This window comes from Palaemon carinicauda, chromosome 4, assembly GCF_036898095.1.
Source record: "Palaemon carinicauda isolate YSFRI2023 chromosome 4, ASM3689809v2, whole genome shotgun sequence".
Classification (NCBI taxonomy): domain Eukaryota; kingdom Metazoa; phylum Arthropoda; class Malacostraca; order Decapoda; family Palaemonidae; genus Palaemon; species Palaemon carinicauda.
The window spans coordinates 176658725-176686294 of record NC_090728.1 but is presented as its reverse complement, the minus strand read 5'-3'; the positions used below and the strand labels follow the sequence as shown (position 1 = coordinate 176686294).

Here is a 27570-nt window from a genome sequence, read left to right as displayed (position 1 = left end):
GCTGAGTCCCTGGTTAGGCTGGAGGAACGTAGAGAGTAGAGGTCCCCTTTTTTGTTTTGTTTCTTGTTGATGTCGGCTACCCCCCAAAATTGGGGGAAGTGCCTTTGGTATATGTATGTATGATGTAACTGTAGCAATTGGACTTTGCACTTACCTAGGTGTCAATAATTTTATTGCAGAAACATTTAGACAGTTAGGTAAAGTAAGGGTTTGTAATGATTTCATGCCTTGGCCCTATAAATAACACACACCAGTTGGTTATTTTGGGTGGAATTAAACCACTAGAAGGATGTGATTGTAACTGAATATCCCACACTTGTTCATTGATTCTTTTATCTGTATTTTCATTTATATACACTGCTTGTAAATGTAATAACATGATCCAGGCATTCTCCCTTCTCAAGTCAGTTTTTTCTTCTGAAAGGGGGTTAAACCCTTTGTTCCTCTCCTGTCTCTTGTTCCCCTCCTTCAACTAATCTTTCTGCCCCCCTCATATTTATTCTTGAATGGATGTTGGGAGATGGAATGGCAATTCATTCGATATTGGCATAGCCTAGATATTAACCTTTCCTACTCATCGCCTTTATTAAACCTTGAGTTTTGACAGCTATGTATGTAGGGAAAGCAGTTTTATCATTTCAGTTTTATCATTCCCTAGTTTCAGATTCCTTTCATACTCTTCTTAAAGATATTAATTAGACATTGATTGAAAAAGATTATTATTTAAGTCAATCCTTTCTGTCATAAGCTTGACTCGATCTGGGTCGTGTTGGGGTTCAATCAGTTTATGAAAACACGAATGGTGGGGGATTTCATGCACAAATAATAGCCAAGTTGATTGTTTTACACAGACTATATTCTCTTAAGTTTACAAGGGCGCCCGTAATTATAATTACGTTACGTTACAAAGAAAAAGCCCTCAGAAAAATGGTACTCGGTTCGGCACACATGTTGTCACCTCCATTCCTTGCGTGACACCTCTATGGGCCTCCGAAACTAGACTGCCTGTCCTATGGGACTTTTACCCAAGCGCCCATACATGGGCGTCACGATGCCTGATCAATGATTGGTTGTTTGACCCGAAAGTCTCATAACAACCAATCAGGAGAAGGCTGGTGACACCAAACCCAAGCTAACCTGTAACCGTCCTTTTTATGTGCCAAACCACAACCTAACCGTCATTCCTCTAACAAAGAGAAAAAAATCCGTTGACACTTACCCCGCCCTGTAACGACCGTCATGTCTACAATCAGTTCATCACTCCCCCCCCCCCCCCTTAGATTTTACGTCATGTAAAATTCACATTTATTTTTTCTGATTTTTTTTTAAACTTTTCTATTTTTTTCTCAATGAATTAAAAAGAACTCTTTCTTTCCCCACTTTCTTTTCTCTTTACATTACCGCTGAGTACCATCCTCTTCGGGTGCATGCAAAAATTAAAATTAGAATCATAGGGCCAGTTGGCGTGTTACAATTGCAAGTTACACAAAGATGAAGATCACGCCCACAAAAGGTCATACAGAAACACAAAATTCAGGTTTAAATACATCATCACCGAAATTTGGAGCTTAAAATCAGAACAATAATCATATGTGTTACCAACAGTTGCTTCAATGCAACAAAATTTTTATATGAACCGACAAATCATTACATACACAAAACAAAGAAAATAATAAAGAAAAAAGATTAAAACAAAATGAATAACTTACAATCCCAACACTCGTTTGACATCTTTCAAACCACAAGAAAACCATTGCTAACACATCCGTGACACTGCAACAAGGAGCAAATTCAAACAGTGAATAATAAAAAAATACTTATCAATAACTGAGCAATATTATTTTTACTGTAACTAAAAATTGGAGGAACAGTAATGATGTTCAATTTTCAACCCATGATTAGCAATTACCTGTAACAGCACTGAAATCCTCAACAGAGATAAACGAAAATGGTTTTTTTTTTCTCTAAATACAGCACAACAACATTGAAAACATACTTAAAAACATTGGTAACAGCAAAATTAGTATCAACTCAGTAAGGAAATTTGAATTAATTTCAACATAACCGTGAATACAACAGAAACGTCTCGGTATGACATATGGTATACTCGTTATATGCTTAGAACAAAAACAAAAATGAAAATGAAATTTAATACATCTTTTCAAAAAACACTTGGAATGAATATACACAAAATAAACCTGATTTTATGACCTCAATCGCCTTGTGGCAGACACCTTCATTTCATGGCCCCTGTCCTCTCGCACTCTCTCGTGCATGAAGGACAGCACTGATACCGGCTTGTGCCTCCTCCTCACTTTCCTCTCCCAAGTAGCCAGGTAGCCCAGGGTAAGGGGGTACCAGCTTATTCAAATGTCACACCAAGTTATCCTCTCGGACTGGGCGCATATGCGAAAGGTGATACTCGCCTTTGGCCCCAGTCCGGATGTGTTGGAAGACTGCCATATCGGTTTTAATTTCTTTTATACTATACGGTCCGCCATATAAGGCTTCCAGTTTATGCTTTCTCGGTTGCAACCTTTTAAGATAGATTTTGTCCCCTATCTCTACATCAGACATTCGTGTTCGGAAACGCTGATCGTATCTCGTCTGATACTTCTCATTGGCCCTCAGCAAGTACCTGTGGGTTAACTGAAACACTCTCCGAGCCAAATTATACATCACCACCTGGTATTGTTGTGTTGTATAATGGCAAGGTGTGGGAGTCCATGACAACGGTATACGGCAGCGGGGTCCTGCCCAAAAACTACAAAAAACGGGGTATCTCTGATGGAGCCATTATATGCCGTGTTTAGGGCGAACTCCGCCCACGGCAACATTTCTACCCACTGGTTTGGATTGTCCCCCACAAGATACTTTAAAATATTTGTCACCTCTCGGTTATGGGATTCGACGAGCCCATTTGCTGATGGCCGGTAAGAGGCGATAGTGAAATTATCTATTTTCATGATCTTGGTTACCCCTTTGCACACTTCATTCACAAACTCTCTGCCATTGTCACTTATCAAGGTAAGTGGACATCCGAACCTCACTATGAAGTAACGCAACGCCTTCACAACTGAAACTGCGGTTTTGTCCACCAATGCATACGTGTGTGTGAATCGTGTGAATGCATATACAAACACGTATCGTTACCGGGGGGAATGGACCCAGGATGTCCATATGCACTCTATTAAACTTAACCGGCACTACTGACCATGTTCTGGCCTTCGGTATCACATGGTTGTGGTTTCGCATAGTGTTACACACATGGCACTTATTAATAAATCCAACAATGTCTTTCTTCATCCCTAACCAAAAAAACTACACTCTGGTCCTTCTCAGGCACTTCTCTATACCTACATGTCTTGTGCAAGGACTTACATGGATTACATGGATGGCTTTCTCTATCAAAGGGGAAGGAAGAACAACGTTAGATTGGATATCCTCTTCAATGAAGAAGACATCCCTTCGCATGTGCAAGAAATCTGGGAACTTTCTACTCCTATCTCAACCACACACTCATTCACGAGACATGTACGCTGGGCTCCCCCGCGGAAGACCCATTACTAGCGCTCTCACTGTGATTCTTGCTCCCTATCTCTCTCAGGAGTTGTCAAGATCTTCCGTTTCTTATGCGCTCCAGCCGCAGGTCTAATTGAACCTAAATTTTTTCTTTGTTGTTCCTTCTGCTTTACGTCAAGTTATTTCATCCGTTCTACATCATAGGGTCACTGAGCCCGTGGGTGGGCTCCGGCCATGTTAAGCACCAGGCACTCCTACGTTTTGTTGGCATCCGTAACGAGCGGTTCTTCAAACTCGTTACACACATGATTCCACCTCTATTCCAAGACGGGAATAGCATTCTTACTTCCATGAGCGGGAGTGGCGGTGAGGGGCTGCTGCTTCACCCCTCTAACCCCCTTAGGCCCTCCCTGGGAAGATGCACTACCACTCGCTGGCAAGGCAGTGTCCCTTGCTGCTTACTGAGGGTCCATCTGTCTCCCCATCCCCACACTCTGGGGCAAGTATTGCTGGCTGACCCCTCGCTGGCAAGGCGGTGTCCCTTGCTGCTTACTGGTGGTCCATCTGTCTCCCCATCCCCACACTCTGGGGCAAGTATTGCTGGCTGACCCCTTAGCACTGCTGTCCCCTGTCCTGGCAGGTCTGGCAGCCAGCCCGAGGGACTCTTGATTCCTTTCCCGCGTCATCTTCCCTCTCCTCTCGTTGGTACAGGGGAACATGATTTCTTGTGCCAACACCGTTTTTTTTTTCTTTTTTTTTCTTTTTAAACGGCTTTCAGAAGGTGGTTTGTGGCCTGACATCAATAACACCACCGCTGGTCATCGTAGGGACATAGAGCCCGTAGGTGGCCCCTTCCCCCACCATTCCAACAACCGCCAGCTGCCACATTCTTACCTCTCTGACCTCTGCCACATTTCTACCTCTCTGACCTCTGCCTCATCGAGGTCCTCTTCTTAAAACGCCCCATCCTTGGAAGGTTGTCGATGCCGGTTGGGTGCCAGGCTGCCTCGATGGTTGTGTAGCTGCTATCATGTGTGGTGGAGAATCATTCACCGAGTACCGGGCATATAAGAGCTAAGGGATTCACTTCACCCCTCTCTCCGTCATCACCAGTCAGCGTCCAACTTCTCGTGTTAACCATTATTGTTATTAACTTTTGCTTCCACTTTTTCAATAATCACATGTTGGCTAAAATTACTTAGCACAAACATTAATCTATAATGACCACCCCACACCTGACACCATTTAATATGACCCGACTTGGGTCGTATTGGGGTTCAATTAATTTATGAAAACACGAATGGAGGGGGATTTCATGCACAAATAATAGCCAAGTTGATCGATTTACACAGACTATATTCTCTTAAGTTTACAAGGGCACCCTTAATTATGATTACGTTACATTACTAAGAAAAAGCCCTCAGAAAAATGGTACTCGGTTTGGCACATATTGGCACCTCTATTCCTTGCGTGACACCTCTATGGGCCTCCGAAACTAGACTGCCTGCCCTATGGAGCTTTTACTAAAGCGCCCATACATGGACGTCGCGATGCCTGATCAATGATTGGTGGTTTGACCTAAAAGTCTCATAACAACCAATCAGGAGAAGGCTGGTGACGCCAAACCCAAGCTAACCTGTAACTGTCCTTTTTATGTGCCAAACCACAACCTTAACTGTCTAACAAACCACAATCTAACCGTCTAACAAAGAGTAAAAAATCCGTTGACACTTACCCCGCCCAGTAACGGCCGCCATGTCTACGATCAGTTCAATCTTATACATACAGTAATCTAATCTTTTATTAAAATAGGGCCTCCTATCTTCGGCATGCCACTAAATACAGTCTGATCTTTGCTTACAGACTAAGGTATTGCTAAAAAACATATGGCTTAGAAACACATTACAGAACCAATCCACAAAGGTCAAGAGCTAATTTTATATCCTTTCTTAATATCTCATGCTTTATAAAAGAAAGATAAATTATAACTTTAGATTCTGTACCCAGATTTCTGTTAAAGGAATTAATGCAGATTTATAGTTTTATTCATCTGTAATTTTTTTTTCCAGGTCCTATCTGCTGATGGATCAACACAAGTTGGCAAAATTAGTAAACAGTGGGTAGGATTGTTGAAAGAAGCATTGACTGATTCTGACAATTTTGGAATTTCATTTCCAATAGATTTGGATGTAAAGATGAAGGCCACACTACTTGGAGCAGTCTTCCTTATTGTAAGTATTAGTTTCTACAACTGTTAACTTAGTTATATAGGTATGATTACAATGGATATAACAATAGGAAGAAACAAATGGCATCTTTGGTATTATGAATGAGCATATATGTCTTTTAGAACTGCAAAGGTAAGTACTTGCAAAGAGTTTTATGAACATTTTTTGGTTTTCTTGTGTCATTACTCCCATGGTAATGCTATTTGAAGAGTAGGAGTATGTAATGGAAGATTTTTTCTAACAGGCAACAATTATAGTTGATTATGGATGCCTATTCCAAATAAAAGGAAATTTCTAGTACAGTATTACAGTAGTGTACAGTACTACTATAGAGCAATTTGAATATACAGTAGTTAGTTTCTGTATATGCCCTAACTCTGGAGGTTTAGTGGTAGAAGATAGATTTTCAACCTATATTTTAAATGAGTTTAGCTTGTAGCTTTCAAGTCTAGTCTCGTGTTTTGTTTAGGAGGAGTTTGGTAGATGCTGTCCAGCTACAATTAAGTCCTAGTAGATCTTGGCCCAGTTCAGCTCAGTCCAGCTACAGACTCGACCAGTATCTACTACATGCTTCTGCTCAGTCCTCTCTTCCTTCTGTGTACTCTGCCCAGCTTGCCCACTGTCACCTGACCTGCACATTGCATGGCCATGCCCACTCACAACTACTTGGAATTCATTGTTGTAGCAATGATTCAATTTTAATAGTGAATACACCAGCTGGTAGTTGGGATTATGGTTGGGGCTGATTCTTGTGTTAGGTGGAATTTCATGTCTGTAGCAGATTTATACGAGTGGCCCAACCAGAAGATCCATTTGCAGCCATGAGCACAATTACATAGGTACAGTACCATGAATGTAAACATGATGGCATGGGTAGTAAAACCATGAAGAGTAATCAAAAAGAAATTGGCCATAAAGAGACTGGCCTAACTCAGAGTTCATGGACAGTTCTTAGTCCAGGCCAGTGAGGATTATTCAACAACTGACATTGGCAAGTCTCCAACGCAAGCCATGCTGCATCAATGACCTTGCAACTAGTGGTAATAGATATTTTTGCCCCATGCTTTTGTTGGAGTAATTATCAAAAAGTTTTAAGCTGGCAGAGTAGCAGCGAGTTTTATGCATATTTCTTTAAAGCGTACTATTTCTCTTGTACATAGTTTTATTTAGTTGAAGAATGGTAGATCTTTGTCATTAACTTTTTCATGGGCTTATATTAGAATTTGAGTTTAGCTTTTCAAGTACTGTACAAACTGTAACAGACTTGTAAAGGCAATGAGCTTAATTTTAAAAACAGGCCAATTACAGCCTTCTTCCACTCATTATCCAGCTTTATATTATTATTATTATTATTATTATTATTATTACTATCCAAGCTACAACCCTAATTGGAAAAGCAAGATGCTATAAGCCCAGGGGCTCCAATAGGGAAAAATAGCCCAGTGAGGAAAGGAAATAAGGAAATAAATAACTGAAGAGAACAAATTAACAATAAATCATTCTAAAACAAGTAATGTCAAAAGAGATATATCATATGTAAACTATTAACAACGTCAACAACAAAAATGTCATATATAAACTATAAAAAGACTCATGTCCGCCTGGTCAACAAAAAAGCATTTGCTCCAACTTTGAACTTTTGAAGTTCTACTGATTCAACAACCCGATTAGGAAGATCATTCCACAACTTGGTAACAGCTGGAATAAAACTTCTAGAGTACTGCGTAGTATTGAGTCTTATGATGGAGAAGGCCTGGCTATTAGAATTAACTGCCTGCCTAGTATTACGAACAGGATAGAATTGTCCAGGGAGATCTGAATGTAAAGGATGGTGAGAGTTATGAAAAATCTTATGCAACATGCATAATGAACTAATTGATCGACGGTGCCAGAGATTAATATCTAGATCAGGAATAAGAAATTTAATAGACCGTAAGTTTCTGTCCAACAAATTAAGATGAGAATCAGCAGCTGAAGACCAGACAGGAGAACAATACTCAAAACAAGGTAGAATAAAAGAATTAAAACACTTCTTCAGAATAGATTGATCACCGAATATCTTAAAAGACTTTCTCAATAAGCCAATTTTTTGTGCAATTGAAGAAGACACAGACCTTATATGTTTCTCAAAAGTAAATTTGCTGTCAAGAATCACGCCTAAAATTTTGAAAGAGTCATACATATTTAAAGAAACATTATCAATACTGAGATCCGGATGTTGAGGAGCCACCGTCCTTGACCTACTTACAATCATACTTTGAGTTTTGTTAGGATTCAACTTCATACCCCATAATTTGCACCATGCACTAATTTTAGCTAAATCTCTATTAAGGGATTCACCAACCCCAGATCTACATTCAGGGGATGGAATTGATGCAAAGAGAGTAGCATCATCTGCATATGCAACAAGCTTATTTTCTAGGCCAAACCACATGTCATGTGTATATAGTATGAAAAGTAATGGGCCAAGAACACTACCCTGTGGAACACCGGATATCACATTCCTATACTCACTATGGTGCCCATCAACAACAACTCTTTGAGATCTACTACTTAAAAAATCAATAATAATGCTAAGAAACGACCCACCCACTCCCAACTGTTTCAGTTTGAAAACAAGGGCCTCATGATTAACACGGTCAAAGGCAGCACTAAAATCAAGGCCAATCATACGAACTTCCCGACCCCAATCAAGGGATTTCTGTACTGCATTGGAGATTGTAAGAAGGGCATCACATGCTCCAAGGCCTTTCCGAAAACCAAATTGCAAACTAGGGAATAGATGATTACCTTCAGCAAACCTATTAAGACGTTTTGCCAGAAGACGTTCAAAAACTTTAGATAATATGGGAGTTATGGAAATTGGGCGGTAATCAGTGGGACTTGAGCTACCACAAACACATTTACATAGAGGAGTAACATTACCAATTCTCCAACAAGTGCTAAAAGCTCCTCTTCTTGCTAACTTGCGTAAAATAACAGATAACTTTGGAGATATTACACATTAAAAAATCTCTGAAATGCATGCTGTTAAGATTTTTTTTTAATAAACTTTCATAAATGACTTAGCTTAGAAGTACAGTACAGTATGTGAAATCACAGTGGTAGAGGTTACATTGTAGATAATCTTTGTTTTGTACTGGAGTCCTTATATTCTACCATGAAAGTGTTAAAACTAGAATAGTTAAGTTAATAACCTATTTTTAAAGATTGTTTTCAAAAATATTATGTTGTGTTTTAGTTAACTGATGTGAAATGAGTTTACAATTCTAATTTTAACAAAATATAAGTTCATTAGACCAGATGCATTCCAGATAATTGACAATTCTTAATTTCTTTTTCCAGGATTTCATGTTCTTTGAGAAGCAAGGCAATAAGGAAGGAGACTCTCCAGGGATGTTTTAAAACATGCCTGCACCCCAGTATTTCATTAAAACTGGCCTTAGAAATATTAAGAAGATATGTGTAACATATAATGTATATTCTATGTTTAGATATAAGCAGTAGAACTATTTTAATTTAATAGTCTTCACTTGACTAATCTTGTTAGATATTCAGTTTTCGTTCAGCATGACTTGTCCGGACAAGTTCATTTTTTTTCCCAAGTGCTATTTTATACTTTTTAATACAAAATAGTACAGTATATACAATTATTAATGTTTAGGTATGTCACTTGTGCCTCCTCATTAAGTCCTATCAGTGTATCATTTGGATAGACAAGATTGTTGGTGCTTTCCCAAGATAAGCTTTTTTGGATGAACAACTAAAAATGCTGGTCTCTTAAATAAGACAATTTTAAGTTTTATTTCAGTAAAACCTCCATGCCATGAATGACTGCAAAAAAAGGTTTTAAATTTGGTTCATACTATCAATGAATTTATTATTTTTTTTCTTAAACGGGTTTGTAGTTGAATAGTACATACTGTATAAAACTACTACAATCTCCAATACAAGCATGGAATCCAATTACCGTATGAGAGATGTATTGTAATTCTAATACATTATGATGTACTTGAAACTTTTTTTATTCAACCTTTCAAATGTGTAACTTATATAGATTTTCTCCTTACCTTTTAATTCAATTGTAAAATTTTGGCCAAATACCATTGAAAAGGGTATCAAGATTCCTTTTACTAAATCACTTGTATTTACAATGTAGAATTAGTATCCTAAATAAAGATGTAATATTTCATTATTGTGACAAATTTGAGGTAGAGTATTACTCTTTTGTAGTTGTTTCTAGATCAGATGTAAGGGAATAAATCTTCCATGAAATTTAGTGTAAGATTACCTAAAAAAAAAATTCTTCTCCAAATTGAAAACCCTAGAAATAAAAAGGATTTATAACAAAATCAGTTTTAGGGTATATTATCAAGGTCCCTGCAGGAGGGTATCCAGTTAATTCCTTAACTTCCCAAGATATTTGCATTTCGGTTGAAGTGATAGAAAGTTTTAGATGGCATGTAGTAGTGTTTTGCCATGAAAATTTGGTTACTCGTATTTAGTGTGTTCTACATTCGATTTTCAAGTTGTAATAATGTCGTTGATATAATTTTGATGAGGTAAGTTATAATACATTGAAATTTTCTTTCATAAATTTCTAACTTCTAGCTTACTTTGCAAAATTTTAATGTTATTGTAGCCAGGATTACAATAAGAGAAGTTCCATGCTTATTTTGTACTTTCCTAACTAAACTGCTGGTGTTCCAAGTAATTAATACCAGAATGATCAACTTAGCAATACTGTCTACATTTATCTCTTTCAGTTGCTGGACTATATCAGGAACGCATTGGTAATACAGTATTTTGCAAAAATACAACAGCCATGAATCTGCAATTACACACACAGCAAATTAATGTGATGAAACTTCAATGGTAAGACTCCTGCAATTTTAATACAAAATGAATTATTTCCTTACCATCAGACTTTGCTGGAATTAGATAAGACAACAGCGAATAATTGCTGTATCTCATCCATGAGAGAATAGACAGAAGAAACAGTATTCAATAATTATATAACTAAATACATGAAAGCATTCATATTCATATAACACCATAAAAAGCATTTTTTAAAGGAAGGCCTTGAAAATTCTCTTATTTAGTATATAAATTTGAACTACTTCTCCCGTTATATAACCAGTAAGCTGGGCTGTATTTTGTCTTGTACAACTACTGTATATATATCCTTTTACTTAGATGCACTCACACTTGTATAAATCTAAATGTATCATGACTGAAAGGATGTGAAAACATGAGGTAACATAAGACCATCCATTCTCTTATATACTGCACAATGGGGTAGAGTAAGTTGAGAATGATGCTGTTATACAAGTTTTATTTTCAAATTGTCTTTTGTAAATTCTATCAATGCCTGTTTTGTATTTAGTTATATGTATACTATAATTGTATTGTACTAAAAGTCCAGTATATATTCATGAAGCCAACATTCATTATGAACTATATGCTGTGTACAGTGGAACCTCTGCATACGATTGCCTTTACATACGATTGTTCCAATATCCGAAGTAAAATTCGATCAAATGTTCGTCTCGACGCCCAAAGTCATGCTCCAACATCCGATGTAGATCTTGTTTACGCCGGTAGACGGCAGCACGTCTGAGGGATGCTATTGAGCATCAAGTAGGTCAGTTCTCTGTTCTCGTGTGCATCCTGTGGTTGTCCACTGTTCGGTCCATTATTAACAGTGCTTATTATCTTCCTTTTCTTAAGTTTCATTTTTTATTTTACGTATAATCAGGGTTCCTAAGAAGCTTAGTTTCGGTTAATGTATTAGTAGTAGTGACAAAAGTAAGAAGGCAATGCTTTCATTAGAATTGAAGCAAGAAATTATAGAAAAACATGAGTGTGGTGCGCGTGAGTGATCGGGCTAAACAATATGGCCGGAATATGTCTACGATCTCGACGATCATCAAGCAGTTGGAAGCCATTAAAGCAGTCAAACCATCGAAAGTGATCAAAGTGAAGCAAGGAAAACTAAGATTGAATTAAGTGAAAGTGATGAAAATTAAAAATCAAAAATAAAAAAAAAATTAAATATATATTTGTTCCAACACAAATACTTACCTCAAACTACTTTAGGTGTTACCTGTAATCTCCTCTCTACCGACCAGAGTTTTGTGTAGTATACCCTACACCCGTTTTCTATGGAGGGCTAACCCGGGAGTAAGAGAACGTGCCCCGAGGGTAGCCTTGAGCTAGGTCGGCGTCAGCTTGGGTCCCGTTACCCAGTAAGTTCTCTAGTCGCGACGTAATACCATCACGCCGCTCTCGTCTCTTACGACCCTTTGTGTCCGACTCGTGTGTCCCGCGTGGTATCTCTGTGCTTATCCCTTGTGTTCTTGCGTGTTCACTGCCCTTCCTTGTGCTTTCCAAGTGTATTCCTTGTTGATTCCCTTCGTTCCTGTGCCTTGTGGTTGTGTGCGATGGAGCAGATCCGCTGTTGTCCTGGGCCTAAAGCCGGAAAGCTGTGTGGAGCGTTCCTTTCCAAGCCCGAAGTAGACCCTCACTCCCTTTGCTCTTCCTGTAGGGGCAGGATGTGCTCGCCATCGGATACGTGCATTGAGTGTGTTAGTTGGAGTGAGATTAGTGGGTGCGTTACGGCACTAAGAAGAAGAAGTCGTTGAAACGTTCGCCCAGGAAATCTAGCATCTCATCGCCGTTACCGTCACCCAGTGGACGGTCCTACGGGGCTTCTATCTCGACTTCCCCTACCCAGAGTAGGGGACGAGGTAAGTCCGTTGCGGGGAAAGAGCCGAGGGACCTTCCCCAGGAGTCTGTGTGTGAAGTGGGGGTTGCTGGGTCTTCTCAGGCTAGTGGGGGGCCTGGTAGTGCTGTGTCTGGGGGTTCTGGAGACTCTGCCCTTGTGCTTGGGGGGCACGTTTCCTCCGACGACCCCTTGTGGTGTAGTAATGTTGTGCCTGTTTCTTCGCCCGCTTCGTGGGCCTGTGTTTCAGGTTCTTCAGCGGCTGGTGACGCCCAGGGTAAGTTGGACTCCACGGTAAGCTCCAACATACGATTGTTTTAACATATGAATCAGGTCCCGGAATGAATTAAGATCGTATGTAGAGGTTCCACTGTATGTTTATTCATATATGAAGCCAAAATTAAAGGGGACAGTCAACTGTTACCTTGATTTATACTACAAAGGTTTTGATCATTGCCTGGCTAGAAATTCTTATTGAAAAAAGAATTTCTCCTTGATCTGTGATCCCAAAAGCAGTGTGAATTTGATATTAAAAAGGTTTGTGGTTTGGTATTTCAATAAGGAAAATAAAGTGTTAAAGATAAATTTATTTTTGTGCTAAGTTAAATAAATAGAGGGGCCTACCCAAGCTTCAGGTTAGTCCTGTTTTAAGGTCACTCAAGAATGCCAGCACCCAAGTCTTCTTTCTATGAAGCTAGAACCCAGGAGTGCCAGGCAATGGCTGCTGATGCCTCAGCAGGTAAACCCATAGGCTCTCCCAAACCCCCCTCCCTAGCTCAATCATGGTAAAATTGCAGACACTAATAGAAACTTTTAAACTTGAGTGGGTCTCAAACTCACGTCCAACAGATTGCTAAGCAGGGACATTTCAATAGGCTATCACAACCCTGGAGGTAGAAGGGTGCCCTTCTCTATAGGTCTGGGTATTCCCTTTCCCCATCTCTACTCTCTTGGTTGGGAATCTAAAAGAATGGGAGGGGCCTTAAACTTATGATCTTGGCTTGAGGTTCTCTTCTCCTACTCTACGACTTGTCAGGGGTCCCCAATTACCCTCGAGGCACTTAGAGGGAAAGGTTTGTTTCTTGGGTTTCTAAGGGGTAAGATATAGTATGGGAAAGTGTTTGAATCAATCCCACCAAGGAATTAATCTGATTAGATAAGTTTATAATTCTTAAGTTTTCTCATCACAGACGGGAGAATAAAGCTAGATGTAGCAATTTGGGGCATAATAAACCCAGGTGGTTTTCTCTCCCTATGGCTATCATATTAACTGCTATTCCACTTAGATCAGGACTTGGCACCCTTTAAATTGTCCAATTGCTTATAGTGGTTTCAAATTGCTAAAGTTCAAGACCAACTAGCAGCAAACTTGGATATCAAGCCCTTTTTCATCTGTCGGTAATGTATCGGGTAGGAAATGTCACCATTAGCTAGAGAGAGTAGTGTGATTATTATATGGTAACAAAACCAAACTAAAATTGCTCTTACATATTCAGAAATATAGGCTAGAATCCCAAAGACTTTGTTGGTTGGCTGAAGAAAGTAGAAGGGCTGATATCAGGGAGAGATTTTTTAGTGTAATTTCCTGAGTGTGAACTCTGTACTATGCAACCATGTCTTATACTCCTTGTGGTTTGTAATAGCTCAGCATGTACTAATAATAATGATGATGACATCTCCGGATGTCACGGTGTATTACCAGGCATGTTTTGATGTACAGTATTACGTCATCGTAGCGAAGGGGTTAACATCACCGAGTGACCAGACAGAAGAGGGCAAAAGTGCTGAAGTGCTCGGAATGCTGCCATTATCTCAAGGACATTGATATGGTCTTGGTACTCTTGATCAGACTAAAGACCTGATATACACTGATGAAGGTATGTGCTTTCTAACCTTCCCTGGATGCATCTATGAAGAGTAGGAACTCTGGGGGTCGAACCAGGAGTGGTTCCCGTTTCAAAAGGTTTGAATTGTCCAGTCACCATCCCAGATCTCTTCCCCTATCGACACCAGTGAAAGGGGATGGGGTAGAAGTTGAGACCATTTCCCTTTCAACTCACACTGTAGTGATTAGAGGTGAAGACAGCTGCGTGGCATCAGATGATCTAGCGAAGCCAGGTGCTCCAGAAGCCTCTGCCACTGATGCCCTGATAGATGAGATTGTTGCAGGAAAGGGAGAGCTCGCCTCTTAGGTGAGACATTCTGTCTTGAGATGAAAATACCTTCCCAAGGATTGTGTCTATGTTTATTCCTAGTCTGCATATGAACTAGCACAGACTTCTTTCAATTACCACGATCCCTAGATCGTAACAAAACGAAAGTAGTCTGTCTCGGTGAAGAAGGTTTTTCTCAGTTTGCCAGAATGAGGCAGTCGGTTGTTAGCATGTGGCCATGTTGGAACCAGGCTTGAATACCAAAAAAGCCGTACAGAGTCCAATGCAGAGCACCTGAATTGGTAGACAGCCTAACACTACTCTAGGGAATTACTGGGATGAAGGATACACTGGAATCTGGAAATAAGCATCCTTGAGATCGGTTGTCGTCATTTAGTCCAAGGTCCTAATCGCTTACCCGACTGTGGCTGTTGTCTCCATCTTCAACAGAGTTTGCTGAATAAACTTGTTCAGGGCTGAGAGGCCGATGATTGGTCTCCAGTCTTCAGACACCTTCCCTACACCCTACAAGAAAAAGTAGACTGAAGAAGCCTGGGGAACCATCATCAACCTCCTGGCGAGTGCCCTTCTCCAGCAAGGCCCAGACTTCTGCCTGAAGGGCGAGATCCTTTGCCTTATGATGACAACGTCGCTGGTGACGCAATTATTGAGAGTTGATGAGAAGGAGGAGGTACCTGGAGCGAAGAACATCCACCCTCCATTTCTCCGCACTGTGATACCACTATCTCTTGCACTTGGCTTGCAAGCATCCTCCCACTGATGGTGTTATAGGAGGATTGGCTCCCCCCTAGTGTGGTCGTTGTCCAATACCTTTATCTCTCCCTCTAAAGAGTGTCTGGGGTCCATGAAACATCTGACTGATCCCTGCTTCAGGATGAAGAAAGGGTCTGAGTCCCACTTCTGAGACTGCTTGCTGGAGTAGTCTAGTCTATCTTTTCTCCACCTCTCAGTCATTGCTTCTACCTCCCCGGAAGAAAACATGACAGGCTCTTTGAGAGAATAATTTCTCGGATGGAGACCTTCTTGGCGACCAATACACTTATGGAATCTTGCGGCCACGGCGTTCCATCACTTGAGGACTCAGCTAGCCCACTGGTTCAAAGCCTGATATGTGAGGAACTCTCTAGCCCTTGCATTTGTAAGGACCACATTCCTCACGACTCTCCTCTCATCGGGATTCGAAAGATCTGTGGTGGCTGAAAAGCCAACCGTCCCTGACTGATGGTCTAACCAGGAGGCAAGCTTTATTGTTGCCATAGCTTCCATGATGTTATAATTTTGCTTTGTCCTTTTGCACTTTCATACCTCATGCTGAAGCGTTTGTCTTGTGATTTTTTCATACTTTAACATCCTTAGTCAGAGCTTCATATGAAGTAATTCCCTTCTCTTTTGTATTTTCGTTTGTTTATTCCTGTTGTATCTATTTGGTTTAGTTAGATTTACTTTGGGGATTTTATATAGTTTGTATCATTTACTATGGGGCCATTGCTGATTATATTCATGGTTGTTTCAGGGAATAATCCACTGAAGTTTTAAGTTGAATAAAGCTTGGGTAGCAGGGGCCAATTATTTTAATGTCTCACCAGTTTTTTCATCTTAACCATGAAGAAACAATTGAAGCCTGCTTGTCTGGATCTGAACCCCAGCTTCCCTTTTGCAGCAAAGGAATGGCAGCATTGGCACAAGACATTTTCCAACTTTATTCAATAATGTGGTGAAGGGGCACCAAATAAACTGAAGACACTCGTGAATTATGTCAATGATAATGTGTATGAATACATTGAGGAGAGTGTGAATTATGATAGGGCCATTTCAACATTGTTAAAGTTACATGTAAAGGCACCTAGTGAAATATTCACCAGGTATTTACTTGCTACTCGCCAAAAAAAAGTTAGAAACTTTGGATGAGTTTTTGAGAGAATTGCATAAATTAGGTAAGGACTGTAATTTAAAGGCAGATAGTGCAGAACAGTACAGTGTGGAGCTGATCAGGGATGCTTTTATAAATGGCCTGGCTTAATCTATGATTCGACAACATCATCTTGAAATTAAACCCTAAACTTAAAGGCAGTGTACGACCAGGCTTACACTTTAGACTTTGCCCAACATAATGCTAGTACTTATAATCACATGCTTCCTCATGTTGGGCATACTGCTGCTGTGGGTACTCCCTGATCATGGTCTTATTGCAATGATCATGTGAAGAGTGTACCAACATCTGAAAGCTGAGTTAACTGCTGGGAATCAAGTATTAGCGACTACACTGTCTGTCAAGAGTAAGTGCTTTTATGGCGGAGGTCCCCATCATATTCGTGTGTACTGTCCAGCTCAGGATTTCACTTGCAATAAATGTGACAAGGGACACTTTGCAAAACGTACTTGTCTAAGCAATCTGTATATCTAGGTATTCTAAGGCAGCTACAGTATTTGATTCCTTACAGTCAGCTGTTCTTGCAGCTAACGCTGGTACCACCCTTCCTCAGAGCCTCTATTGGGCCGCCACTTCAACAACAATTAATGGACGGAAGTTGACAACTCCTGTCGACTCGTGCAGTGATGACAGTTATATAGATGAAGATGTAGCATTGGAACTAAAGCTACCAATACATCCCACAAATAAAGATGTTGCTTTAACACTAAAATCTTTGCATACAAATTCTCCAGGTTATATCAATGTAGACTTGACTCTTCACCTTAACGGAGAAACTTATCCATCCACACTTCTGGCAGTAATGAACAATTTGTTAAGGAGTATTACTTGGTCAGGACTTCCAAGAACATAAATCAGAAAGTGATTATTGAATATGATGGACTGAAACCAGTGCTCAACTTATCTGGTGTTAACTCCTACTGTTAGTTGGCAGCTGCTGCTGTGGATGAGCCTTCTATTCTCACCAAATCAAGACACTATTGTAAAAATGACAAAGGATTAATTGAAACAGAGACTGGTTGTCTCTTGGCTGAGGGTGTTATTGAGGAGAGCATATCACTGTGGAGAGCTCAAATAGTGGTGGTTAAGGATCTGGCACAAGAAAAGTTTGTGTCGATTATTCACAAACTATAAATCTGTATGCAGAACTGAATGCTTATCCATTACCTAGGATTGACACCATGGTTATTGAACTCTCAAAATAGTGTATTTTTTACTTTTGACTTGAAAAGTGCTAACCACCAATTCACACTAAAGGAATCAAACAAGAAGTACAAAGCTTTTGAAGCCAACGGACGCTTGTAACAGTTCTGTAGGGTACCTTTTGGAGTTACCAGTGCAGTAGAAGCCTTTCAACAAACTATGGACAAGTTGGTGAAAGAAGAAAACTTATAAACAAAGACAGTACAGGGAAGACAGGAACGTCGCTTGGATTTCTGTGAGTATTTGACTGCTTTTGTAGGGTGCATCCGCATAAGATGGCGCCAATATATTGTGCCCTTGTCGTCTGCTACTTGCTTACTTGAGTCAGTGTTGCCAGATGAAAAAAAAATCACCAGCATTCTTTTCAAACTATGATGGGTGTTTTCAAGTCTCAATAAAAATATATGCTACACGAATAAATCAAAATTTAGGTTTTTCTATTTTCTTTTAAGCTCATGATTATATTGTATTTTCCTCCTTCTCAGAGGAATTTGGGATCTGACAATCTGGTAATGCTAACTCAAGTGTTAAAAACGTTTGTAGCAATGCCGTCACCATATATAAAACAAGAAGCAGATGTTGAATATATTGCCCTTCAAGCATAAACTATCATTTAATGATGCATTTTTCCTCACATTTATCGATGCAAAGTTAAGGTAAGGTTGCATATTTAATGTATACATGATAACTTGCAGAACATGTATACTTTACAAAAGTCCGAGATTAGATCAAAATGGCATGTTAAAGGCTAAAGCCACTTCGAGAGGCTTTTATTTTGGTAATGTAAGCACACACTCGTACCTATAGAAAAAATTAGCACATCTTTCTGACCATATTTCTATATGGTAAGAGAAAAATATGACTTAACAAGCCTAAGATAATATTAGACTACCTGCCACTGATCTTCTTCCCTCTTGGTTTAGAAGATAATATTAGACTACCTGCCACTGATCTTCTTCCCTCTTGGTTTAGTTTTAGGCATAGGTCACATTTCGAATGCATGTCTCACATATTCTGTAAGTTATATTTGCAATATATATACGTGAAATAAACAATCTAACCTTAACTTGCATTTTGCAAATGAACAAGCAACAATCTATACAAGTATGAACAAGAATATAGGTAGTCTAATGATCAATATTATTTAATATAAATAAATGAAAGATCAGCAGATAAATAATAATAGACCAATTATGGGGTAACTTTCATAGTAACATGAAATTTTTTTAGCTAATTAATAGGGCACATCGGCAATAGGTGGCGCTGCTCAGGCGCATGGGTATTTGTATAGGTAGGCTTTCCTGTCTTTGCTTACAGTGCTTTCCCATATCCCAATACCACTATTGCTGGACACACTCAAGAACATGATCACAATAAGCAGTGCTTTTTTGAGGTCACCAACAAGAGGAACCTAAATCTGTATGCTACTAAAACTCATAAATCTGTGTATCGATTAACATTCTTGGCTGTGTGGGGGAATGGCGTTATAAAGCTCGACATGGAAAGACTCCGCCTTTACAAGAACTACCACCTCTCACTAGTCGATCTTTAAAGAGGGCAATGGTTATGTTTGCTTATTATGCTAAATTGATACAAACTTTTTCTTCCAAGATTCCTTTAGATAAAAGAAACTTTGCAGGCTTTCGAACAACTCAAAACAGGAACTTGAAAGAGCAACACTGCACTGTGGATGAAAATTTGCCTTTTCAGGTCAAATGTGATGCCAAAGTAGTAGTAGTCTTGGCAGTACTCAACCAAAGTGACAGGCCTGTTGCCTTTATGTCTAGGACTTTACGAGGAAGTAAAGTGCACTATCATAGCGTAGAAAAAGAGGCCATGGCTACCATGGAAGCTGTACATAAGTGGTCATTTCCTTGCTAGACAGTACTTGGATCTCATTACTGATCAACGTTCTGTGGCCTCCAAGTTCGATAACAGGAAGTGCACTAAAGTTAAGGATAAGATCCAGGAATGGCGGATTGAACTTGCAGCCTTGTCATACAATACATTATCACCCCATTAAAGGGAATGTGGTTCCTGATGCCTTCACCCGAACTTTCTGCAGTTCTGTGATTTCCACGTTATCTACCCTCACAGAACATGATAATCTGTGCCATCCAGGAGTGACTCACCTATTATACTTTGTCAGATTGAAAAATCTTCCCTTTTCCATTGAAGACGTTAAGAAGGTCAGTGCTTTCTGCAGGATATGTGCAGAGTTAAAATCAAGGTTCTACAAACCAATTGAGATTAAGCATTGGCTTTAAGGGACCAGTTCCAACGGTCTCACGCAATCCCTATCTACTTGTGGTTGATGAATATTCTCGATTTCCTTTCGCTTTTCCGTTTCTCAACACGAACACAACTACAGTGAATAAGTGCTTGGAACAAATATTTAACCTGTGTGGAATGCCTTGGTATATACATTCTGATTGAGGAACCTCATTCATGTCCAGGGAGCTCAAAACTTGTCTTGCACAGAAGGGAGTTGCAGGAAGTCAAACTACCCCTTTTCACCTAATTGGTAATGGGCAAGTGAAGCAGTTCAACGATAATGTATGGAAAGCAATCCAGCTGGAACAGGTCATGAAATCTTCCCGATTAACACTTTGATTTAGTACACATGTAATACATTCACAGAGATCCTTTCTGTCGTCAGCAACTAAAGGTACACCCCATGAGCGCTTTTTTGGATTTCATGCCGCTCATCCTTTGGAAGCTCTCTACCTTCATGGCTTATGTCATCAGGACCAGTATTGAGGAGATTTGTAAGAAGCAAAAATGAACCCCTGGTGGATGAAGTTGAACTTTTAGATGCTAACCCAACATATGCTAACATTGGACAATCCCAGCGAACGAGAGTCAAAAGTTTTCATATTTGACTTAGCTCCATGCCCCAGGGACTATGCTTTTGCTGAAAATCAAGAACTACCTAATGTTCCATTGTCAACAGAGGCTGTACAATTTCAAGTGTCACCCACAACAACCAATATAAAGTGTTTACAGAAGGTATAGAGCTTCTCTCAAATTGGAACGGAGGGTCCATCGCCTCCAGTACGGAAATTAACCAGTGTCAAGGGCTCCAGACCGATACGGATGGGATTACTTATATTTCGAGGGGAAGAATGCCATAATATTGTTGTCTGTTTGCTTTTTCATACCTTATGCTAAACTGTTTGTCTTGTGATCTTTTCATACTTTGTTTACTTACCTGATGGAGGAATAGTCAGAGCTTCTTACTAAGTAATTCCCTTCTCTCATGTATTTCCTTTTGTTTCTATTTGGTGTAATTAGATTTTCTTTGGGGATTTCATAGGTTGTACTGTATTACATTTATCATGGGTTCATTGCTAATTATGTTCATGGTTGTTTCAGGGAATAATCTACTGAAGTCTAAGTTGAATAAAGCTTGGGTAGCAGCAGCCAAGTGTTTTAATGTCACAGCACATGGTCAAAGTCTCTGCTGCCAAGGAGACCGAGGATGTTGCTATCCGATCTGTCAAGGTACCCAGTCAACTCGGCAACTACTGTGGGTTCTCCTAGAAGAGAAGAAAGAAAGGATTCCTGCGTCTGGTAGTACTTGTGCTGCCAGACAAACTATTGGAATTGGACAGGATGACTCCCCCGCCTTCAAAGTCATTTGCAGAAACCTGCAATTTTACACTATCTAGTGCCTCCGTAGCCAGAATGGACCACAGAAGCTCTTGAATGATGTCTGGAAATACTGTGCTCTTGGCAGAGAGTTAATGGCAGCTTTTCTGCCTTTAGCGAGAGAGGAAGATATGTCCCAAGGCCGTTGACCTTCCGAATGCATAGGACTTTTAATTATGTTGACTCTGATATGCCATTCTCCATATCTAGGGCCTTGAGAGCAGTTGGATTCAGAGAAAAAAAAAAACATCGAAAATGATCCGATCCCAAGTCAAAATCTTTTTCAAAGAGAGGTCTATATCCTCATTGGAATGTTGCTCTTTCTCCTTAAAAGAAGATTGGGAGTCTTTTGCAAGCCTTGCAAGCCCATGGTTGGTAGGAGGATCCAAGCTCCTTTTCAGTTTTAAGTTTCGTATCCTTGCACTCATGTTACCAGGAGATAGCAGTCAAGAGGGACAGGTGACTATAGGAACGAGGCCTATTCTGGGTCAATACAGGCAGATTAGAAGCTGGCCTCATCTCCAGGGGATAGAGAAGTCTCATGGGTTCTTCTAGTATCTCCTCAAGGAGGAGTCAGCCGAGGCCTTCTCCCTATTTCACTCCTATCGTCAAGCATAATCGGGACTATTTCAGTAGAGAGTGATGGAAATATACTTGAACTTCCAAAGAACACCCCCTAACTGCACTTGGAGCTGCAGCAGGAGATGCAGTAGCGATAACCTTGTTAACCATTCCTCACCTAGGGAGTGAACTCCCAGCAAAAGTTGCATCCGATTGATCTCGGAGGGAGGGAATCTGGAAAGTGATCATTCACTCGAACACAAAGAAGTGTACTTTGGTGTCACTTAAGGCGAGGAGCGCCTACCACGAGTAGCATGCTCAGGAGAGGCCTGTCTAGGTGTGACATGTTTGGATGAAGTACGTCCAGGTGAGGCTAATTTGGAACCGCATCTGGGTGAGGCGCTCGTAGAGAAGGCATGCTATGAAGTCTCCCTCTTGGATGAAGCACGTCTAGATGTGCACTTCGTCGTCTGCTTCCAGGTGTAGGCACAATTGGGTGAGGCGCGTATGGTTAAGGCACTCTTGGAGGAAGAGATTCAGTGCCTCTCCCATGGTTGAAGTGCATCTGGAGAAGTGTCGGGGAGAGGACTCAACAGAAGAAGAGCTTCTGTGTACTCGACTATTCCCATCCAGAGAGATAAGGCAGAGGTTTATGGACAACCTCTGAAGGAAGGTTCCTTCATTGATGGCGAAGGTCAGGCACTCGCTTCTCAGACTTTCCATCCTTGGCTTTTCGCAGGGAAAAGGCCGAAGGTATTTCTTTTGTAAAGTGGATTGTAGGCTGCTGCTGCCTTCCCTCTAGACACTTTAGGACCGACACCCCGCATGGGCCTGCTGAAGTCGCTTCCTCCAACAGGGAAGCAGTCAACCCCAAGGAGGGCCATAACATCTGTAGGGCATAATCTTTATGAAAGAGTAAAGGCTCCACCTAAGGAAGAGGCCTCTCCACCTGAGGAAACTAAAGGACTCCTTGCCCCAAGGTTAAAGTCACCATTCTTCTCCAGCCGACACCAGAGATCAATGAAGAAGGGTCAGAGGCGAGAGTACTTGGGGTGGGAGGAAGAAGGAAGGCTGGCCTTCTACCGCAAGGGAGAATCCCTTCCAGACTTCTTGCACCTCCTGCCATACTTCTCCCGCTGGGAGGGTGACCACTCCCCCAACACTCATCACGGTGTGATGAGGATCTGTTGCCTTGGCGCTCTTAAACATGGCGCAGGTCTCTGGCCGCACACCAGAAGTCTGGGACGCATATGTGTGGCATCCTCAATAAGCACACTGGAAAACGAGAAAGGAAAAATTTTAAGATAATTTCTGCCAGTAAACAAAGTCGAGAGAATACCAGTTCTCAGTAAGTTTAAATCAAATAGGTTAGCAAGAGGGGGGCCGCCATGCTTCCCCTGGCTGGACCGGTAATCACTGGCTGGTTGTAGACACCTCGTTAAAACTTTTAACTGGCGTATTCCAGCTTCACTGTTATCCTACTTGTATGCAAAGGATGATGGTTTGATTACTTGTGGGAACAAAATTTTTCCTTCTGTTAATGGCCATTACAATGGCAGAGGTTTTGAACAGCTTTTCAATGATTGGTGCCATAAAAAGCAAGCCCTTTGCTGTTTAATGAATCATTGGAAGAAACTAAACATATCATGAAATAATGTTCTTGGGGAGTGTTTTTAGAAAGATGATCCAGTATTAATAGCAGAATCAGAGGGCCACATGAAAAGAGAAGAGTAAAAAATTTATGTAAGTAATAGAGAAACTTATGATGAAGTACAACAAAGAAATTGCTTTGCTACTGGGAAAAGACTAGATCTATAACATGTACTGTAATCATAAAATCTTAGTCAATGTTAAGAATTGTTCTAGACTCAGCAGAGTAATTTATTAAATGAGTGAGTTTACATATATATTAATACCATACTTTGTTTTATGGCTAGTGAGCACTTCTATAATTTAAAAAAAAAAAATACCTGTAGAAGTCATCCAAATTGAGAACAATGAAAGTTATGAGAAAAATCCTGATTTCCAAGTGTAATGTCAAGATATTTCTTTTGAAAACTCCAGATACTGATGCCATCTATTGTTAATGTAACAAGTTTTGGGTATTGAAACAGTCTTCTACTTTACATAATTAGGTTTATTTAAAATTAATACAAACTGATTTCTGCTACAGCCAAATGGAGCCAGTTGTAAAAAATGGAGTTCATTTAGAAACCCAAATTCATGCCATGACCCTTCCAGCAATAACAGTTTACATAACCCAAAGTACCCAGTAGATACTGCAATCCTAAATAAAAGCAGTCTGCAGGACAACCATATTTTATTTTTGTTTGTTCTGCTTAGATTAGCTTCCATCTTCGTGACTGGTCAGTTCTCCAGGGGACAAAGGCCATACAAATTATCACAGACTTGATGGAATACACCTCTAAAGTTATGGAAAGGGTGCATGAAGGAAAAAAAAAATTGTTTTGCTAAAGGAAAATATCTTGCTTCACATCAAAGTAATTAAAAATATTTCATCTACCAAACACAAGACGAGATGACAATTTTACACATACACTGTATAAGTACGGATGGAGCATTAGGCACACGATCGTTCAAATTACTTTGACGATTCTCACTATACTCCTAGTGAGAATTTTTCCTTAATATATATAAAATGGATGGGCTCCTTTATTATGAAGAATACAATAAAGAAAACATTCAATAAAAAGCCATTAAATAATAAAATTACCTAACCGGCTTCCTAGCTTTTCCCCAGGACAATAATCATTGAGCAACATGCATATATAGTATTTAATGAAGTTACACTTAACTAAAGATACAAGTACAACAGCAACCTATCAACTTTACTGCTACCACAATGCTAAAAAGAAAAGAAAGGAACCTTCACCTAATCACTAAGTTTTACCTAAAACTTTTATGAAAAAAAAATAAAAAAATTACAGGATTTCTTTCTGGTTAAAAGTAATATCTGTAAACCAACAAACTAAAGTTTCCGGGCAACTTTGTCGTGCAATACAAAACTTACTCATTGAAATTGACCATAACCTGGTAATAACACTAAAATGTATTAGGTTGAACTTTCTTTGGCTACAGGTTTGGAATGTGCATAACCATTCGCTTATAAATTAACTTTAAAATAAGTTTGAGCTGTGGTAGATTAATACAAATGAAGAACTTAAAACACTCGCAACTTAAATAAAAAATACCACCAGTAAGTTACCAAAGGAAACTAACTTTCTCCGCTTACTAGTCTGATGTTTCAAAGATAGGTTACTTACAAAGCTAACACTAAAGATACACTTAGCTAGAAATCTATTTTAAAGTTATCAGCATTAGATTAGTATTTATTACACTGAAATTTTACCAGCTGGTAGTAACAGTAGTAGTAATGTTCTAGTTGTAGTAGTAGCCTAATACAGCTTCTCATGAAATCATGTTCAATGCATAATGCCACCTCGGTCTTGGATTAGTAAGAAAGACAAATCTACCACAATTTGGAAGAAAATCCACCAGGGGGGACACGCTGCCTCTGCTGTGGAATTTGTGGCTGGGACTTCTCAGGTGTCTTGACCTCTGGTGTCTTGGGTTCAGGAGTTTCACTGGCAACAGGGTTAGCTAGGACAACAAGAGAAAATTACCAACAAAAGCAAAGAAAATATTAAAAATAACAATAAATTCTTTTATTGCTTGTAATGGTATTATTTTGACATTCAACCAACAGCATATCACATATTGTGAACAGATGAGGTAAAACAACATGGGAAATGATATTGGAAATATACAATGAAGTCACTTTTTCTTCAAGAACTTACATGTACTGTACTGTACACTATGTCAAGTGATAACACCCGATATGAGATCGTAAGATGACTAAATGTTTCTGCTATGAATGCAATACTATTAAAAAAAAAAATTGGATGAACTTATTAGCCATATACAATTTGGATTACTACAGTATTATAGATATATATTACCAATAGTATGGAATAGTGCCCTAGTTACTTATACTGTATCTTCAGCTGCCATTCATAAAATAATGCAAGTTCTTACTAAGAGTTCATTTTGCTAATAAATGTAAACACTTAATCTGGACACTTAACTGTATTTTTATTACTTACGTTAATGGTATACTGTATTCTCAAAAAATTCTATAACATTCCCAGTAAATTTTGTTCACAATTATTTATTCTTTCTATATGGATATGCAAGGAAATATACTCTAAGAATATTATAAATCATATAGATAGTTTATATGAAAAAAAGTAAACATTTTAAATTATTCACTAAATTTTTGTAAAATTGAAAATATGTATTTAATAAAATTTGTTAAAATTAAGGGATGAGGAAAAAAGTTATCTTTACAGTATAATGGTTTTCAAACACCTTATCCCTCAAACAAAAATTTTATCCACAATCTCAACTCCTCTTCAAAGAATCACATTGAGCGAGAAAAGTCAAGAGAAACTATTAAAGAAATAATTTACCGTGAAAAGTTTTTCATAACACGAAGCATATAAAATATTATAAAAAACACAATGGCAGTTATTGCATATTAAATAGTGTGGACTTGTATCAAAAATTTACCTTGGATGTCAAGCTTTCCAAGTACCGTATTGTATAATACTATAACATCATAATTTAATTTATAAGTGACATTTCTACAATATCTTCGTTCAAAAATGGTTTGCAGTTGAAAAATTATTAGGCAAGAAATTTCTCAAACCTACAAACCACACTACATTAATTGTACGAGGTGATTTCGAGTAGAGTTGCAGAATAGCACTAAATCAACTGTTGTCTTAAAAGGTTTTATTCTTGAAAAACTTTCTTTTAAAATATATTTTTGTAAATTTATAGAATTCTTTTAAGACACTAGTCTACTCAATAGTCTTTTTTATTTATCGCTTAATAGCTGCCAAATTTTAAATACTGAATACTAATTATTAAAGGAATTTCAAGTAAATATCAATACCTTTTACTGTACAAACATCATGGATCTATAACAAATTAATTATGATATTCAACTTATCATTGCACTCCCAGTTCTTATATATCCAGTAGAATTATGTGGGTAAATGTTATTTTGCATTTAAAGGCAGGGCAGAAAAAGTTAAACTTGGTTCCATTTTAAATTTTTAGAAGACTATAATACTGTACCATTCTTTAGGAGGGAGCAGGCTAGAAGTAATTCAAGCAAATACATCTAAAAATATAAGTATTATTCAAAACCATTGTCATGTATAACTATGCTCTATATAAGGATCTTGGGTATTTATGGTGGTAGGTCTAGCTGTACATTAAATTCTATTTGTTACAAGTCTCTAAGTGGGTAACCTATATTGGTTATTTTGCAGACGTGTAATCATGTCCAAGATTCTAATTTCTGCAATCATTTCATGCTTATAGATACAGTATAAACGTATATACACCCAAAAACACTGAACTGTTATTATTTCAAAATAAAGTATTAATTTGGCCCCAGCTCTCCAGAATTTAATTCAAATGCTTAAAGCAATTACCCCAGATGAAACCCATAAGTGAATGTGCATGCATTCTATAGACTTTGTGCCC

General features: G+C 39.1%; 2 protein-coding genes across 10 annotated transcripts in view; one reads left to right on the top strand and one right to left on the bottom strand.

Annotated features, from left to right (window-relative positions):
• The window catches only part of scramb1 (scramblase 1), a 129655-nt gene extending 119887 nt beyond the window's left edge, over nucleotides 1–9768 (top strand). For all 5 annotated transcript variants that reach the window (XM_068372792.1, XM_068372796.1, XM_068372794.1 and 2 more), the window contains 2 exons: nucleotides 5592–5753; nucleotides 9096–9768. In XM_068372792.1, coding sequence (XP_068228893.1) covers nucleotides 5592–5753; nucleotides 9096–9155 — 222 coding nt within the window. In that variant the 3' untranslated portion in view covers nucleotides 9156–9768. The remainder of the gene's footprint in view (nucleotides 1–5591; nucleotides 5754–9095) is intronic.
• A 14341-nt stretch (nucleotides 9769–24109) lies between these two features.
• The window catches only part of LOC137640225 (microtubule-associated protein Jupiter-like), a 77753-nt gene continuing 74292 nt past the window's right edge, over nucleotides 24110–27570 (bottom strand). For all 5 annotated transcript variants that reach the window (XM_068372790.1, XM_068372789.1, XM_068372787.1 and 2 more), the window contains one exon: nucleotides 24110–25614. In XM_068372790.1, coding sequence (XP_068228891.1) covers nucleotides 25484–25614 — 131 coding nt within the window. In that variant the 3' untranslated portion in view covers nucleotides 24110–25483. The remainder of the gene's footprint in view (nucleotides 25615–27570) is intronic.